Source organism: Taudactylus pleione, unplaced genomic scaffold, assembly GCF_031769625.1.
Source record: "Taudactylus pleione unplaced genomic scaffold, aTauple2 ptg001357l, whole genome shotgun sequence".
NCBI lineage: Eukaryota > Metazoa > Chordata > Amphibia > Anura > Myobatrachidae > Taudactylus > Taudactylus pleione.
This window is the reverse complement of record NW_028285757.1, coordinates 658506-678335: the sequence shown is the minus strand read 5'-3', so window position 1 is coordinate 678335 and position 19830 is coordinate 658506. Positions and strand designations below refer to the sequence as shown.

At 43.9% G+C, this 19830-nt stretch overlaps 1 protein-coding gene across 1 annotated transcript in view; it reads right to left on the bottom strand.

The window, feature by feature from the left end:
* LOC148443006 (venom factor-like) overlaps positions 1-19830 on the bottom strand; it is a gene marked incomplete at its 3' end in the record, with an annotated part of 75409 nt that overhangs the window by 12045 nt on the left and 43534 nt on the right. The window contains exons 16-22 of the mRNA XM_088463401.1: positions 16137-16222; positions 13788-13927; positions 9457-9663; positions 9184-9250; positions 6402-6488; positions 2130-2333; positions 1136-1211 (exon numbers count right to left, since the gene is read on the bottom strand). Coding sequence (XP_088319527.1) covers positions 1136-1211; positions 2130-2333; positions 6402-6488; positions 9184-9250; positions 9457-9663; positions 13788-13927; positions 16137-16222 — 867 coding nt within the window. The remainder of the gene's footprint in view (positions 1-1135; positions 1212-2129; positions 2334-6401; positions 6489-9183; positions 9251-9456; positions 9664-13787; positions 13928-16136; positions 16223-19830) is intronic.

Sequence of the window (19830 nt, the reverse complement as noted above, 5' to 3'; positions counted from 1 at the left end):
CAAGGTGTTAGACTTACTAACATAAAAGGTTGGATAATAAATCATTAATGACAAAAAGTTTCAACATGTTCCACTACCTAACAGCCCCCGTGCATTACACCTGCAAATAAACACATACTGTAGTTGCAACCATCTACAATACAAGTTTCCCAGATAATAAAGAACCACAGCGTCTATGAGCCTGATTCAGATTTGGGAATCATGTAGGAAGAAGCAAGTAGCTGTGTACCTGGACAAACCATGTTGCAAATGCAAGGGAGGCAAATACATACATTATTTTTTTTTGCATATGGGGTAAATATTGGCTGCTTTTGCATGTAGCACACAAATGATTGGCAGCTTTATTTTGAAACTGTAGGTTAGATGTCAGTTTGGACACCCCCCTCCCAATTCTAAATCTCTCTGCACATTTTAAATGTGTCCCACCTGCACTTATACCAAGGTGCTCAGTTACTTGCTCTTTCTAGTACCTCTTTTACACTAAATTCCCAGGTCTGACCCGGTAGTAGGAACAAGGTTACAAACATACCCCCTTTCAGACCGTGGCACCGACCCGGGTTATTCCCTAGTCGGCGCCATTTACAATGCAAATGGGTGCAGTGGAACTTCAGACCGCTATATGAACCACTATGATGTATATGCACTATAATGCTACCTAAATGACAGGAAACCCGTGAGGTTTCCTGCACCTTAGTTGCTCTTAGCCAATCAGTGGCCAGTTGCTATGGCCGCTGAATGAGCAGCCGGACTTGGAGACAACAGTTAGGGTTAATAAAATCCCTACTGGTCGACATGAACAGTGCCAGCATTATGCCAATGATAACATTGCGAATGTCATTGTCAACATTGGCACAATGTCAACATTATACATGTCGACCTCCCACCCACGTTGACCTACTGAATGTCAACATTAAGTCCATGTTGACATTCTGATGGCGACAATGGTACATTATGACATTTAGAATTTTCTACGTATTCTACCACACCTCTTTATGTGAACATGCCTTATGCAATTGTCTCCAACATGGGTTTGTGTTCAGCCCCTCATGTGCCCCTAATGTGTAATGAAATGACACTAATATAAATCACAATGTAACAAAAATAATAGCATACAGAAAAGGTCTATGTATATTACCATGTGCTGGATGGCGTGCCTCTCCATATTCCGTATGACGAGTCTGACTTACGATATGTCATTTGGTTATCTAAACCTGTATAAAAGGCGACAAAACATATTGACATAGGGCCTGATTCATTACGGAGCGCTATTGCGATCGCAGCCAAGATTACGCACGCAGACCCACTGCGAAAATATGCTAATGTCTGCAATCGCTATGCCATCGCAGCCTAACATAACGCACGCCCACTTCCCCTTATTCACACCTGTCATACATGGCAGTCAGAGGCGTCTTCAGAGAGGAGGGGTCTCATGTGCACTCCTGGTCGGGAGCCTCCCGAAAATCGGGTGCCGCTCTCGTCCTCCCGGAAAGGCAGGCAATCCTCCCGGCTGCCGCCGAACCCTCCGGCCCCCACGGCAAGTGTTTGCGGGCAGGGGGCGGAGCCACGCAATCGCGTCATTTTGGCCCCGCCCCCTGCTTCACACTGCCTGTAATATTGGCAGAGTGTAGCGGGGGCGGGGCCAAAATTATGCGATAGTGTGGCTCCGCCCCCTGCCCGCAAACACTTGCCGTCTGGCCGCCCCCACCCCTGTTTGCTGGCCACGCCCCCCCATCATGTCGATATGGCTGCTCCCTCCCAGTAGGAGCAGCCAGATAGTCGGCAAGTATGATTATAGATACGCCCCTGATTGCAATCGAGTACCATCGCAGCCTCACGCACAATTGCACAAGGTCAGACCTTGTACAATTGACCAATAATGTTGTGTCGCTTAATATCACCACCATTACTATTCATGGTTTATGTTTAGCTCTTTAAAGGGCCAAGAACATCAATTTTAACAGTCTAACAAGTATGTACCCATACATTGTACTGTGATCCTCTGTTATCTCATGAACTACTCAATAACGCTGATCATCAAGAGCAAAAGGAAATGAGACACGTATTGTCTTACCTGGGCTCATCCCAAAATGGAAATCAGACCAATGTATTGTAAGTATGGACTTCCTTACCATCCTTGATGTACTGGATGGCCTGCTCCCTGCGCTCTACGCCTACTCTGTCCCATTGGCCGGTGTTATCCAGGTAATGTGTAGCAATGACAGTAGGAGTCATTTTCATCATGTTCTGCTCCCCACATCCCCCGGGAGCTGAGATCAGGTGATTCAGATTGATGCCGTCAATGGATTTCTCCACCATTTCACTAATTGGAGTCCCTGAGTAATATAGAGAGACTAGTGAAGAACTCAGATGATAAATAGCAAATTATTTTCACTAATTATTATTAATATTATCCTTTATTTATATGGTGCCACAAAGGTTCTGCAGTGCCTTACAAAGTAACATATGAGCGCACAAGAAAAACAATTATTAACAGTACAAATAATGCAGGACAAGGACATGGTTTATAAATATAGCTGCATAACACAGATATATGCAGCTGGGCGTCAGCAACCAAGTGTTAGGTGCCATTGTGGGGGGTTAGGAGTAGATGATAGTACAAGTAAAGGATGGAGAAGCATGTGAGGGAGGAGGGCCCTGCTCGTGAGAGCTTGCATTCTAAAGGAGAGGAGCAGACAAACAGATGAGCTAGATAGTGAGAAAGCAGCACCGTGCAGTGAGCTAGGAAGAGAACTGGAAAGCTTTGATATATTTAGTTGCAAAATGTGTGTGTTTTAAAATGACTTAGGAGCATATTCATCATCACTTAATTTTCACAAAAGCAGGTGAAAATGCACATTTTCACCTGCAATTGTGAAAATTAAGTGTTCGGGCCATTCATCAAGAAGGTAAAGCAGGAGATATGACAGATATCTTCTACTTACCTTCCTCTTGTGGAACGGCCCGCTGTCCCCGTACACTAGTATCACAGATATCTCATATTTACCTATCTCTTGCGGAATGGCCCGCTGTCCCCATACACTAGTATCACAGATATCTCCTGCTTACCTTTCTCTCCCGGAATGGCCCGATGTCCCCATACACTAGTATCACAGATATCTCCTGCTTACCTTCCTCTCCAGGAATGGCCAGCTGTCCCCATACACTAGTATCACAGATATCTCCTGCTCACCTTTCTCTCCCGAAATGGCCCGCTGTCCACAGTTATCTCCTGCTTACCTTTCTCTCCTTGAATGACCCACTGTCCCCATACACTAGTATCACAGATATCTTCTGCTTACCTTTCTCTACCGGAATGGCCCGATGTTCCCATACACTAGTATCACAGATATCTCCTGCTTACCTTCTCTCCCAGAATGGCCTGCTATCCCCATACTCTAGTATCACAGATATCTCCTGCTCACCTTCCTCTCCCGGAATGGCCCGCTTTCCCCATACACTACTATCACAGATATCTCCTGCTCACCTTCCTCTCCCGGAATGGCCCGCTGTCCCCATACACTAGCATCACAGATATCTCCTGCTTACCTTTCTCTCCCGAAATGGCCCGCTGTCCCCATACACTAATATCACATATATCTCCTGCTTACCTTCCTATCCAGGAATGGTCGCTGTCCCCATACATTAATATCACAGATATCTCCTGCTTACCTTCCTCTCCCGGAATGGCCCGCTGTCCCCATACACTAGTATCACAGTTATCTTCTGCTTATCTTTCTCTCCTGGAATGGCCCGCTGTCCCCATACACTAGTATCACAGATATCTCCTGCTTACCTTTCTCTCCTGGAATGGCCCGCTGTCCCCATACACTAGTATCACAGTTATCTCCTGCTTACCTTTCTCTCCTGGAATGGCCCGCTGTCCCCATACACTAGTATCACAGTTATCTCCTGCTTACCTTCCTCTCCCGATAGGCCCGCAGTCCCCATACACTAGTATCACAGATATCTCCTGTTTACCTTTCTCTCCCGAATGGCCCGCTGTCCCCATACTCTACTATCACAGATATCTCCTACTTACCTTCCTCTCCCGGAATGACCGCAGTCCCCATGCACTAGTATCACAGATATCTCCAGCTTACCTTTCTCTCCCGGAATGGCCCGCTGTCCCCATACACTAGTATCACAGATATCTCCTGCTTACCTTTCTCTCCCGGAATGCCCAATGTCCCCATACACTAGTATCACAGATATATCCTGCTTACCTTTCTCTCCTGGAATGGCCCGCTGTCCCCATACACTAGTATCACAGATATCTCCTGCTTACCTTTCTCTCCCGGAATGGCCCGCTGTCCCCATACACTAGTATCACAGATATCTCCTGCTTACCTTTCTCTTCCGGAATGGCCCGCTGTCCCCATACACTAGTATCACAGATATTTCCTGCTTCCCTTTTTCTACCGATAGGCCCGCAGTCCCCATACACTAGTATCACAGATATCTCCTGCTTACCTTTCTCTCCCGGAATGGCCCGTTGTCCCCATACACTAATATCACAGATATCTCCTGCTTACCTTCCTCTCCCGGAATGGCCCGCTGTCCCCATACACTAGTATCACAGTTATCTCCTGCTTACCTTTCTCTCCTGGAATGGCCCGCTGTCCCCATACACTAGTATCAAAGATATCTGCTGCTTACCTTTCTCTCCTGGAATGGCCCGCTGTCCCCATACACTAGTATCACAGTTATCTCCTACTTACCTTTCTCTCCTGGAATGGCCTGCTGTCCCCATACACTAGTATCACAGTTATCTCTTGCTTTCCTTCCTCTCCTGGAATGGCCTGCTGTCCCCATACACTAGTATCACAGATATCTCCTACTTACCTTCCTCTCCCGGAATGACTGCTGTCCCCATACACTAGTATCACAGATACTAGTGTATGGGGACAGCGGGCCATTCCGGGAGAGAAAGGTAAGCAGGAGATATCTGTGATACTAGTGCATGGGGACTGCGGTCATTCCGGGAGAGGAAGGTAAGTAATATAGCCTGTGGGTGGTGACCCACAGCTATACGAGCGTCCAGAAGGACGCTCCATTTTCATGGAGGCCGGCCCTCATTCAGAGCGTGCGCTCTGCTCAGAGCGTACGCCTCTGAATGAGGGCCTAAGTTTTTGTTAATAGGCAGTGTTAGGGGATGGGGTGATGGGGGTCAGCTTATAGGAAGTATGTTGGGGGGTGGAGTTTCAGGGACATTTCAGGGAGATTGTTCTAGCAGCCATTCTAGGTCATCTTCCTTTGGTTTGTTCCTCGCCCACCCTCCCTGTTTTTTCGATTTCTGAGTGGTGTCAGCTTTGGCGTTTGGCAGGAAAGAACGGTTGCAGTCGCCACCTGTCTATGGAGCTTCAGGTGCTCTCCCACCCTAATACATGGCTTAGGCTGATTCTTCCCTACTGGGGTCAGAAGGTACCGCCACTCCAGGTGAGCTCATGTTGTGTCATTGGGGCGGGAGGTGGAAACCTTGGGCGCGGTAATGGGCTGGCTGGCCGCCTCCCATTTTGGTACGGGTCAAGTATGGAGTGGCAGTTGGTGGATCTTGCATTGTGGGGCCGTTCTTTCGGTGCCACCATTCTTTATCTGTCCTTTCCTCTTCTTAGTCGTTTAGCATTGATAGCATTTTTTAGTATCTGCTAGTTTAAAAATAGCCATTTATAGTTTTAAATAGTAAAATAAATAAAAGCTGACCTCCCTTTCCCCTTAAGCAGGTCTCAGTGTCATTCTTTCAATATGGTTACTGGTTTGCATTACACTGGGAGTGGGAGGACATACATCTGGTGATGGGGAGTTTAAGAAATGGGAGGTGGGATCACAAAGGAAATGTGCCCCAGCCTGGCTGTGTTTTGTGTTCTGTATGTGCCTCAGTGCATGTGCGTTCCTGAGCATTCCCATGTTGGTCACCCTTTGCGTGTCAGTGTGAAACAATGAAGAGAGAAACACAGCAGTAAACCTGCCCAGACACCGTGCGATATGCACCTTGGAGTGGGATTTGCGATATGACGGCCGACATATCGGGCGGTCCCCACACACGGTGCCATCACCCGATATGCCGGCACCCCCCTCCGCCACCGGCATAGCGCTGCATGGGATTGTACATCGCATCCCCAGATCAAGAGAACAAGCGGTAAGATCTGGAGGTGCGATGTTCGACCCCACAGGAGCACGGATTGGCCGATATCATGCCCACACACGGTACGATATAGCATCAATATCGTACCAATCCGTCGGATAGGCTGCTATATCGCACCGTGTGTGGGCAGTTTAAGGGATAGGCGTAGGCAAAATATAGTGGCAGCTGACTTAAATACATAAATCTAGCAGTACTTTTCCTTGTGATAAAAATTGCCAGCCAGCCGCTGAGTGTAGGTGCTGGGATAATTAATGCATACCTTGGATAGTGGCAATTATGTTAACATCTGTTTTGGGAACAATATTTTTGGCATTGACCGCTGAGATTCTTTCTTCCTGTACCCCAGCTGTAATAAACACATTAATTAGCTACCATATTATGTGACATGGAGGTCTGTGACTGCCAAAGGTAACAAAGCATTAAAAAGAGCAATATGCAGTGGAAAGGTAGAATGTATTCTATTATATTGCACGTCTCAAAATGTTAAGAACAGGTTCCGACCTGTCATTTTTCAAACACAGTCTGTGACCTCACAGTTAGGAGCTGAGAGGCTGGTAGTTTATCACTCTCCAATATATGACTTTCTAGAGCTTAGTACATCTCCCGTATTAAAGTAGAGGCGAAAAGCCGCGATCAGCGAAAAGTTTTCGCCGATGCTCGGTTTTCGCCTGTTTCTGAAGTATCGCCCTATTCAAAGCCAGGACATTTTCGCCTAGGTGAAAACACCATAGCCAAAAAAGTTAATCCACCCAAAAGCAATTAAAAAGTATTGCAAAATCCATATTTTGGGGGGAAAATGTGGGTTCTTGGTTCAGAACCCTTTGGACACCCCCCCTAATGACTAATTAGACACAAAAAAAATTCTAAATAGCCCCTAAAAAAGCCATGTCATTTTTGGGGTGAAGATGCAAAAAGTTTTTGAAAATTAGGTTAAAGTACTGGGACAGGTATTTTGGGGTGCTCTATGGATGGGACAGGTGTTTTTAGGATTGCAGGGGGCTTCAGCAGGTGTATATTTAACATTTTTTAATTATGCACTTTACAAACCCCAAAATATACTAGTATCCATTTACATGTACCCCCAACAATTATTTTTCATAAAAAATATTGCTTTATATATAATTTTTCCACACTTATGTAAATATGCATATAACAGTCCTTTCACTCAAAATAAGATCCTTAATTACTTTTATTATGGCTAATGATACACCTCTATATTGATTCCCCAGGTCAGTTAGGCATTATTGGGGGTACAGACTAATTCCCCCCAAAAAACAGACCTTTTCGCCAGTTCCGCAATTAGCTGCATCCGCCTATTAGCGTTTCTGCCTGTTTTACAATTGAATATGGCGAAAAGCGGGTGTGCGCATTGAATAAGCTGGTGAAAACTTCGCTTCAAAACACGCGAATGAAGCAAAAACATTGCGCTTTTTGCCGATCTCTGCTTTTCGCTGCTAATTGAATCCGCCCCTAAATCTAAAGTATTACCCCAGTTCATTCACTTATATGAGGCCTGATTCCGAGACTTACGCCAATGCAAACACAGCTGTGATTTTGCACGCAATGTAGCTGTGAAAATATGCTAATGCCTTCCAAAGCACAGCCGAGAATAAGGGCGCCCATTGCTGCCTTCTCATATCCTTTCCGATGATGTGCAACAGCCTAAACATCGGTACTATCGATGCACAGCGGGGAATAACACAGCATGTAAGGCAGGTGTGACCGGCCGCAAACACTGCAGCTCTCCTGACACGCAGAGAGCTCTCATGCTGCGAAGGAGATCACAATGGCTAACTTATGCACGCCCATGGCGTTTAAACAATCAGACACGTCTGTGTTTTTCTAACCACCCCCAAACGCTGACTACCTGTCACTCACTTTGTGGGTGGTTCCCGTGTACCAGAGTAATCGCAAAGCAATTGCTGCAAGTGCGCACTGCGACATTTAAACTTGCGCCTCGGCCAACAATTGCTCATTCTGCAAAAATATTGTCATTGCGTCCGTCTCTGAATCAGGCCGATGGCGCGGCACAAAAACTAGATTATATTTTGCACTATGAGATTGTGATTGATGATATGAAAGGGTAAGGAGGGTCCATTCATAGGACGTTCCGTGGTGTGAGGAGAATCTTGCTGCGATGGTGGTTTATTTTCATTTCTGAAGAGGACGCAGTTTGCACTCACTAGTTACACTGTGCTAAAGAAGCGCATTTCTAAGATGGCTTTACCCCATGTACAGTAGATCAAATAAATAGACACATAATAGTGATATATATATATATATATATATATATATATATATAAGCATAAATATTTATTGCCCCAACGTCTCCTCACTCTCTCCTGTACAAGTGGTATGAAGTTTATGTTACTGCAGAGAGCATCTTGTCTTCTGATACTCCACACACCTACTGTATGTGCACACCTAGGAGCAAAAGGTGGAGATGTTGCCCATGGCAACCAATCAGATTCTGATTAACATTTAACTAGCACCTTCTAGAATATAATAGCTAGTATCTGATCGGTTGCTGTGGGCAACATCTCCATTTCTAAATACTCTCACTTTAGTAAATTTACCCCCTAGTTTGTGGAAGTGACTCGTTAGAGAAGAGAGTAGGCCTGCACAGGGCCGTAGCTAGGGTAGTGCGGCCGGTGCCATCGCACAAGGCACCACAGGGCAGAGGGCGCTCTTTGGGCCTCTCAAATTTCTGTTTATTATCATTCTTGCTTGTAGCTTCCTCTTATTTCATCCCCAGCATCTCCTGGCCTCTCCTATCTCTTCCCTGGCCCTTCCCCATAAAGCCATGGCCCTTTTTTGGGTGGATTATGTCCCTTTGCAAAATGAGGGAGGCAGCCAATCAGCTGATAAGGTCCCAGCCAATCAGCTCTCAACTGTCATATTTCAAACACAGCCTGTGAGATGACAGTTGGGAGCTGATTGGCTGGCACCTTATCACTTTTCACTCTGTCTCCTAACACTGCTTAGTAAATAGACCCCTTAGTAAATTAGGTCTAATGCTTATAAACTCATACTGTACCAACCTTTGCCTTTTACTTCTGGCTCCAAAATTACCGACTTCACAGTCTCTGTAATACGCCTTCCTTCCGGCTGTAACAGAAAGAAGATTCATGCTCTGAGATGACTAGTGGAGTGATGAGGACTGAGATGATAATTATTGATTGCTGATACTTTGTACGCTATCATCGAGACACTTAAAATAGTGAAGTTTGTAATAGTTACTGTTTTATACCTTTTACATCATAGAGCAACTTTATCCTCAATAGTTAGAGAAACAGTATAACTATATCACTCACCACGACCTTCAGATTCTTTTTGACACCATCTGAAACTAACCGGCTGGCTGCCTTCACCTCCACATCATGGTATCCTAAGGTCAGGGGCACGATGATAAAAGGGACAGCCACCGATGATTCAGGTCTGACGATTACGTCTTGGCAGTATTTCTTTTTAGCAGTGGAGAGACTACAGAACTGTTCATTATAAGTCCACTCTACACGCACCTACACCAAATAGAGAAGATGAACATGAGAAGAATATGAGATAACATTTTTATTATTATTTTAAATAAGTGCATCTATATAGCACTTTTCTCTCAATAGGATTTAAAGAGTAAAATAGAGAACTAAGTATTTTGGTTGTATTTTATTTCGGAACTATAGGGACTTTAGTGACATGCATGAGTAAACATGTAAGTCTTGAGTCTGTTTTGTAGGATTCTAGAGTGGAGGCCTCCAGAACTGTGCAAGGAAGTGAGGGCCCGATTCAGACCCGCTCGCTAGATGCGTTCACACTAGGGATGTGCAGGCTCGGAAAGGTTCGAATTTGCACGCCGAGTTCGGATTTTTCCCTCCAAAAAACGAGACTCAGAAAGAGGCAAAGCGTCATCTTGCATGGACAAACATCATCATTCCTGGACTTTTGTCCAGGAATGATGATGTTTGTCCATGCAAGATGACGTTTTTCTCTTTCTGAGTCCCGTTTTTTGGAGGGAAAAATCCGCACTCGGCGTGCAAATTCGAACCTATCCGAGCCTGCACATCCCTAGTTCACACGCAGCCATCAGCAGCCTGAGTATGCAAATCCCGCGATCGCTAGCAAAACATTAGCACGCTCACTGTGTTTTGCCGTGCGATCGCGCTGTGTATGCAGATGCCCTCCAGCCTGTCTTAAGACGCCCACTTTCCCATCGCAATACACGTCAATTCCAGGAAGTGTATGCAACAATTTTTAACATCGAGAACCATCGGATGCATACGCAGCACTTGTGGTAGAATCTACCCTACCGCAACCACTGCAAGTGCTTCAGTGTAGAAATCAGCCAAGGGACGTGTACTATGACGCTGCGTCTTAATTATGCACGGCTCTGAAACGGTGTTGAGACGCTCAGGCACGCCTGTGTTTGCACCCCCACTCCCACGTTTCCAGCGACCAACCCCTGTCACCACCCACAAACGGCTCGTTCTGTCACTGAAGCTAGCAAGGCATCTGTACACAAGGGGCGAGCGTTTCGCGATCGCACAGACTGGTTAGTGCACGTGCACTGCGGTGCATACGGACACGTAGCATACATACCTAACCTCCCAGTTTTCGCGGGAGGCTCCCAATTTTTTGGGTAACCCCCCGCACACCCAGAAGGGTAGGCATTTCTCCCACATTCTCCCCACTTCCTAGTGAAGTGGGCAGAATGGGGAGAATTTCCACGGTGACTGCTGGTCCCCGTGCAGGGGGTGGGGCTTAATGACGTGATTCTACATGAATATTTTAGCTCCGCCCCCAAATAAAATTTAAGCCAATCATGGCCAGTTGCCATGAAGGGGGCGGGGATAATGATGTGACCCGTCAGATCCCGCCCCCATCACAGCCCATCTGCTTGTCCTCCCCAGGCTTCTCCTGGGGAGGGCAATCAAAAGGTAGGCAACTACTGTATGATGCGCAGAATTCAAACATCAGCAGGCTAAGGCCCTGATTCAGAGGCGCTTGCTATTTGCGAGCGCTCGCTCTGAATCAGGGCGGGCCATTTTGTTGTTTTTACCCTGGCCTTCAGGCCGCTCACTAAGCTGTGGGTGACATCCAGATCACTAAGCATGCACATAGCAGGGATGTTTCAGTGCAGTATCTTCTACTGAATCCCGACTGTAATGGATATTAAATACTATGGGTTGACAGATGGGTTTCCAGTTGAGTTGCAAACAATTTCTCAGTAACCTTTCCTAGAAAAGAGAGGTTTGATACCAGTCTACACTTGGTCATTCAGTCTGGATCTAACGTTTTTTAAGAAGAAGTCTAACAATTGCTGCCTTAGTGGTTCAAGAAAAATGCCTGTCTGTACAGAGCATTATACTATTATTGCAAATACAGAGACAATTATGTACACAAACCATAATAAAAGCTTGGTTGGAGCAGGGTCCAGATCACAGGTGGTGGGATGCAACATTTGGGTATTTTAGCAATGCATTTTACATACAATCAAAGCTGTTCCATGGAGACGGGTGGCATACATTTATAGGCTTGGAAACGTGGCACAGTGGGGCTCATATAAACATGCATACGTACTGTACATCCTGCCTCATTTGTATTATTTGTACCCACAGGATAATTGCAGTGGCATTTTGCATAACAAAACAAATTTCCCTTCTCCCATCCCCACATCCCACCACCACAGTTTATCGCATATCCCTCATCCACCCAAAGGCAAAAATGTATCATGTCAGGACCTTGGCGCTTGAACTATTGTTCAGGACTAAAAGATTTGTGTAATAAATATAACAATTAATATTTCCAAAACAAAGACAATAAAAGCCTGACACAATATAATGTGTAGTAAATACATGTGGTTGAGCAGCCTTAAAGCAACAGTTCTTAAAATCAAGTCAGCAATTTACCATAAAAAGGTGTCATGAGTACATTAATGGTTAGTTATAAAATGCTAAATAATACAGACCATCAAATCTCTTATTTCACTGCTAGGGTCGCCTATTTTGCCACCTATTACATTTAAAAGAACACACCCAGATCAGTGTCCCCGACACCCCTCCCCCCCCCGCGACCCCCCCTCACTTAATTGCACTTACCTCCGGTGTTCGGGCTCCAGTGATGTCCTCCATGGCTCCAGTCAGCTGACATCCCATCCTGCACTGGGACCCGGTCACCCGATGTGCGGGATGAGAGACCAGCTGACCAGAGGGAGGACATCACCGGAGCACCGATCTCCGGTCCCTGGACTCAGGTAAGCTTTTATTTTTTACAATTTTTTTTGTCTTTTTTTTTTTGTTCAGACCACACAGCTGATCACTGGGGCCGGCTCCGGCCTCCAGGTGGCGTTATTATCACAGGGCTTCCCCCAGGAATTCTTTTCACAATGTATTTTTAGTAACTACCAGGCAGATCACATTTCCCATTACAATGATGGGAAATGCCATCTGATTGCTAAAATTAAGTGATAATTAGGGGATGGAGTAACTTTAGGTGAAACTAAAATAATGTGAAAAGGGTGTGAAAAGAATTTTAGTAAAAATAATGATAAATAGAGCCCATAATCCCACTCATTGTACTGGATGAAGCAAAATCTCTATACTGCCCGATTTGTTGGATAAATGTAGACATGAAGAAAAAGGAATTGACTTGGGCAGCATGGTTGGTGTAGTGGTTAGCGTAACTGCCTCACAGCACTGAGGTCTTGCGTTCAATTCCCATCATGGCCCTAACTGTGTGCTTTCTATGTTCTCCCTGTGCTTTCATGGGTTTCCACGGTGTGATCTGGTTTCTTCCCACAATCTAAAGACAAACTGGTAGATAAATCGGCTTCTGACAAGAATAAACCCTAGTGTGGAAGTGTGCGTACAAAAAAAATGAGCCATTGCGTTCTCCTGCGCAGCATGAGAGCTCTTGGTATGTCAGGAGAGCTGCAGTGGTTGCGGCTGGTCAGACTTCACTTACATTCTCCGTGACTGTCCGATGTGCGTCGATGGTACCGATGTTTACGCTGTTGCACGCCATTGGACTGATATGGGAAGGCAGCAGTGGGCGTCCCTATGCTCAGCTGTGCCTTGGAAGGTATTAGCACAATTTAACAGCTGCGATACGCGAGAGAATGCAATTGTGATTCCATTACCATCCGTCTCTGTATCAGGACCCATGTGTGCGCTATATAAATAATCAATGAATAATAAAAAAATAAAATTCACCCCTTTACCTTAATTACAGTAGACTTGCTCATAATTCACAAACAGCTAGGAACATCAAATACTCTAAATGGACAGCACACACTTATGGCACCATGCAAACACTACACTCTTGGTTGGACAACCTTTATTCACAGCAGTCTTGGTAGGGAAACCATTAAACCAGATGTATTTGCACAAGAGTAGATGGGATATATTTACTAAAATTAGAGTTTTCAGAAGTGGAGATGTTGCCCATAGCAACCAATCAGATTCTACTTAACATTTCACTAGCACCTTCTAGAAAATAAGAGCTAGAATCTGATTGGTTGCTATGGGCAACATCTCCACTTCTAAAAACGCTCACTTTAGTAAATTTAGCCCGACATTAGATAACACAAAACTAGCATTTATAGCATGGGGCTCTAAGTGACCTTTATTAATTTTAGTACTGGTGGACTTGCCTTATGCTGGGTGTTGCCATAGTTGTAGAGAATGGCCCGTATCTCCACCTGCTCGTTCCTCACCACGGAATATGGCAGCTTCAGGTCAATGAAGAAGTCCATCCTAACCAGAATGTCATGTGGACGAGAAACACAGATACCTGCCAATAAAAAAATAAAAAATAAGACTGGAACCTTGTAATGTATGTGAGGAAACATCATTCTGATTCTAACTGTGTACAACATGTCTTGTATAAGTGGACGATACCCAGTGCTAGGTAAGCCAATATCCAATTGAAATAATGAATATAATTATTAAATAATGTTTATTCACCTGGGGAATAAAAATTTCATTGGACCATAACTAACTGGAGTAAAAAAATAACCAGTTTCTTCAAACAATGACATTATAAACTAAACCACACATCATAAAAAAAAATAGAAAGATTAAAAAATCATCATATACTGTAGTACGAATGAACCAATTTGAACCTGAGTGATTATAGATAACACCAATTACATTTATATGGAAAAAAAAAGTCTCCTTAATTGACTACAGGGATCATCTAAAATGGATTGCAACACTGATTGCTAGAGTATTGAATAATGGCAGTATGTATTCAAATGCTAGTATACAACAGATACTGTAAATTATCCAAAATCACATCCATAATAAATAGGGATGTGCGCCGACCCCCGTGTTTTGGTTTTGGTTTTAGATCTGTATTTGGTTTTGCAAACACCCTCAAGTGTTTTGGTTTTGGATCTGGATTTATTAAATAAAAAAATAGATAGGAGTTTTAAAAACAGCTAAAATCATGTAATTTATGCAATCCAAAACCCGAAATTCAGATTTAACATCCGAATTCTGAACCGCAAAGAGATCAGAACCTCAACTCGGATATACCCCGATCTCCTCAGGAGATTAGAACCGAGAATCGTATTTACCCGGATTCACGAAATTCGGGTGGATTCAGATTTCTGGAGAACCGAACTGCACATCTCTAATAATAAGTATAGTACCTTGGGCAAATGTAAAGAGTAAAATGTATGCAATCCAAAACCCGAAATTCGGATTTAAAATCCGAATTCCGAACCGCAATTTGTCAGTTGTAAGGCAAACCTTGTTATAAGTGTGGCGCCTTTATTAGTCACCCATGCCAATGTATTGTGCCTCTCTCCTTGCTGTACAGACGTCTGGCATTAGGAAATGCCGCCAGGCTGCTTACAGTATTAATGATCATGCAGGCCAGTGAGAGCTGCCGGCAAGCTGCTAGTGTACCGCACAAAGAACAGTCCAGAATGCATAGAGTTTGCAAAAGTGCAGACCCTCTCTCCTACGTTTCGTGGGGATGAGCTCCTGCTGTATAGATTAAAACTTGGTATACCACGCTGTCAATCACATGTGCTGGGAACCGAAGCAGCAATGCATTTCATCCACTTCTGTGGACTTTTTCAGGTTTTATAGGATAGGTGATTTATCCCTTTATCACTAAGGTCTTTAGGGTCGCTATTGTGTTTTTTTTTGTTTTCATTTAAGTTTAACTTCTACCGATGTTATCTATTATCACTCATGCTCCAATCGGTTTATTATACCATATGTCACATTATATGTTTCATACTTTTTTTTTTATGATGTCTGGTTTTAGTTTATAATGTTTTTATTTAAATAATAATCATTTTTTTACTTGGGGTGATTATGGTCCATTTGCATATTATTATTCACCAGCACATTGTAATTTTTTTTCTATTCATGTCTTGGCTCGGTAATTACCATCCTGATCCTAGTTTATACGTATCCTGCATGACAAAATCCTGGTCCTATGTCCTACCCATCTTAGATGAGGAGTCACCACGCTGATTTTAAAATATACACATTCTAGATAAGGATTCTACATTGTAACTCATATGTATCCTACGAGAGGAAGAATCATGGAGATACTCATCTAACACAAGGAAAAATGATCCGGATCCTAGCTCCTACATATCCGACATGATGAAACATCATACTGATCCTAAATCATGTACAATGCATCCATATGAGAAAACACCCTGCTGATCCAATCTTACATATGGAATTACCACCTTGGCTTTAAATCCCACAGGTTCTGTATATAATGCCTACATTCAGCATGTGGAAACTGAGGTAATGTTGACATGATTGTCACTACCCACAAACATGGGGAATCCCAACTGTGATCGTATATCACATACAGGGTATCTTGCAAGAAGAACAATCGCTTAGATCATCTATTATACACACCCAACATGAGTAGACATCTTCCCGATGCCAGATCATACACATCCTACATACAGTATGAGAACAAAGAATCATTTTTGAAGAAGAATGTGAGTGAGTAATCCTCCTACCTTTGTTTTCAGACAAACTTACGGCCAAAACCTCCCATGTAGTAATTGAATCTTTCAAGAAAACATTGAGACCCTTGGTTGAAATTCTGTTAAAAAAAACATTTTGGGATTTATTCAACACTATTTAATGCTTGATGCAAGAATCAGTGTATACAGCCTCAGATACAGTCTTAGGTTTAAATTTCATTTTACAATGTATAATGAACATAACATAACTCATGTCCATTCATACGCTGAATTCAGTGTTTAAATCTGAGTTTTGAACTGACTGCAGAACCAAACCGGGACTCAGTACGACTCGGAACCCCAAAGTGATTCCAACTAGGGCCCGTATTTAATTAGCCACGATATTTTCGCTGCTGATAGTGGAATCTACTTTCCGCCTACATCGTGTGTTTTGGCCGCGGAAACTTAGCATGTGCATACCTACTATTCGCCCTATTCAATTCCAAAGGACGCAAAAAGTTGGACCGGCGAAACACAAACAGGCGTAAAGTCCTGTCAGAAATCAGCCTGACACTCCCCAAAAGATGCACTAACATTGGGGATCAATGTTGAAGTCCCCGATTAGCTCTACTGAAGGTATTGGGGAACTTCTTTCTTGTCAATTGCTTCAATATAGCGTTTTTGCACAAGTGGTGAAGAATAGCAATAAGCAGTTTTTTTGTGTGTGAAAATAAGTAGTCCTATTAAATTTGGGGAACGTGGAAATGGGTACACCCATATTTTAAAGTCACTAAAATTAAGTAATTTTTTTAAAAAAAATGCTCCTGTTGCAAGCACCTGCAATCAAAAAAACACCTCCCCCATACTTGCTGACACCCAAAAAGTCTATTTCGCTACTTTTTATGGTTGTACCCCAACTTTGAACTTTTTCAACCCCATTTTCAAAGTCATTTTTTGGGGTGTCCCTCATTTTTTTTAAAAAATTTTTTTGGAAGCAGTTATCTTATGGGGGGCTGTTCCAAGGGTGCAGAGTGGTTTCCCCACCTTTGCACCCCAAAACCGCAATTCTGCACTTTTTTTCCAACCTGTTTCAGAGTCGTATCTTTTCTGCCTATTACATTGCATTTACTTTCCGCGTACGCGAAAAGTCTTTGCAATTGAATATGGCGTAAAGTTTCCGCCTGGCGAAATGACATCATCCACCATACTTTTCCGCGGATTCCGACTTTTCGCTTCTAATTGAATATGGCCCTTGAACTTGATTAGACTCGGAACCCCTGAGTATGGATGAGTTTGTATCTAAGGAAAACCGAACCGCAACATCTCGATAACCCGATAACGTCAGGTTGAGCATGGTAGGGGATTATTGATGTGCCTGCACTGAGCGACTGCTTGTTCAGTGTAGTCACAGCACAGACTGTCAAACAACTCCACGATTACAATGTCGTAATCGTGCAGTCGTTTTGGGGTCTGCTAGTGGATGTGTGCCTTAAGAAATGTATCTAAATGGCACGAGGTAACTTGGGTGACATGGTGATCAGCCTTTTTCTTTCGGTCAGAATATTGTAAATACAGAAGTTATCAGTTTGTAGAATCAGATAAACAGTCAATTTCTGAGTAACTACAAAATGTTTTCTGTCTCTATGGAATTTTGTATGTTATAACATTTTAAATATAGGATGATAGTTTTATGCTAAAATAAGTAAACCATTTTTTATTACTATTTCTAAGTGAATGGAAAGTTGAATACCATTTTAAAATACCTTTTTTGTTATTTTTTTTAAATATATTTATTTTATTTATTCTCTCCTTTAAACAGTCCAATACTAGAGAATATAATCAGGCTTGTTTTGTCGCCTGCCCTGAACACCAGGCAGAATCCCTGACTCTAATTTGGCCACTGAAATGGACTGAAGTGTTGAACGGTGCTGCCTGTTGCATTTTTCATTTCCTCTGAAGAAACTGACGTATTTAAGCAGAGAAATGCGTAAGACCACGCAGCCACCCTTTAATTATGCAAACTATTGTGACATTGCAGTTTGAAGCCAAGCAGACTGGCTTATACATCATCCAGGGCAGTGACTGACATCTTCATTATAAATACAGCAATCTCCAGTCTATTATTTTCAAGCAACAGCTGTTTGTTGAGAGAAATCAAACTTTATTGAGCAGTTTGAAAGCCGACAGATGAGAGAAAGGCGTCCTTATTGAGCAGTTCCAAAGCTATAATACTGGTTGGTGTTCTGTTCTCAGGACAGGAACTTCTAACTGCACCAGGTTATCATCAGGGGGCTGCTTTAAACAAGTGAAAGTACATTCTATGTAAGGATTTAAGGAGCGACTTGTTACTTTACTAGTACTGGTTATCTACACTGTCTTCAGTATAAACTTTCAATATGCATGCTAATTTTATTTGTGATTAGCCCATTCAAAATATCTTTTTTTTTAATTTGTTGCTTTTAATTTGATATGTTTAATGTGTAATAAACCAATTAATTTTATTATTGAATAATACATTTACTTTGCTATCCTTTACTCATTAATTTATCATTAATATTTGTCTGCTGTTGCATAGAAGTACAAGCGAGGACCTTTATTGTACCTTAGTGTGCCTCTCTGGGATGACACGCAAGGAGACTGCTTTGTACAGATGTGTCCACATACACCTATCCTCAAATTGTGCCAAATAGACTAATCTGGCACATTGCAGACTTTGCAACTTATACCCTTTTTACACCAGAGCAAAAACTGGGTTTTTGCTGGGTCTACCCGGGTCACAGTTCAGTGTAAAAGGGTCCCTGAAAAATACCAGGGTTACCAGGGTTGGACCCAGGATGGACCCGGGTCAGGGCCGGCTCCAGGGTTCGAAGCACCCTGCGCCGGCCCTTGAGAAGGCGCCCTAACATCGTGCGCGGCAAAGCTGTGAGCGATCAAATTTGGGGCGTGGCCTAATTACCATAGGCCACGCCCCTGTGTGACATTATTTTGAGGCGTGCCCACATGGCACGCCTCCAAATAACATCAGGCTGGGGGTAAAGCCCAGCACTCCGTTACTGGCTGGGCTTCCCCCAGCCCTCTGCAATCAGTGAATGGTTGCCGCGAGCATGCGCACGGCATCCATTCACACTCCGGGGACACTCCGGGGGTCCAGCACCACCACACATCTGCGGCGGTGGGGTCCCCAACCTCCCAATTTGACCACCTGCGGGCCATTTCGGCCCGCGGGTAGAACAGCGGGACAATACTGTCCCACTGAAATCGGGATGCTGGGGAGGGGTGCCGCCCCTCTACAGGTGGCGCCCCTGTGCGACCGCATTGGTCGAACACCCCTAGAGCCGGCCCTGACCCGGGTAATGGTGCAGTGTAAACAGTGCAACCCGGGTTATCTGACCTGGGTCATGCCTAAAATGAGCCGATTGGTGGTTGTGGAGCAGTCACCTCCCACTTTTTATGACCTCATAGGTTTAGCAGGGCAGACCCGGGTTCAGTGTGAACAGAGCTGACCTGGGAGTAACCCAGATCGAAGGTGCAGTGTCAATGGGGTCTGACCTGGGTTGGAGCCATGTCCAAAAACTCAGGTCGGACCCGGATTTTTGCTGGAAAAGAGGTATAAGCCAAGCAAGTCGTGTTATTATTATCAAATATATGCAACTTAGTCACATTGATAATGCAACAAAAGTACAATATATGGGTACCCTGAACACTGGTGCTATGATTGCATGCAGCTACTTTGTGCTACTGAGATGCT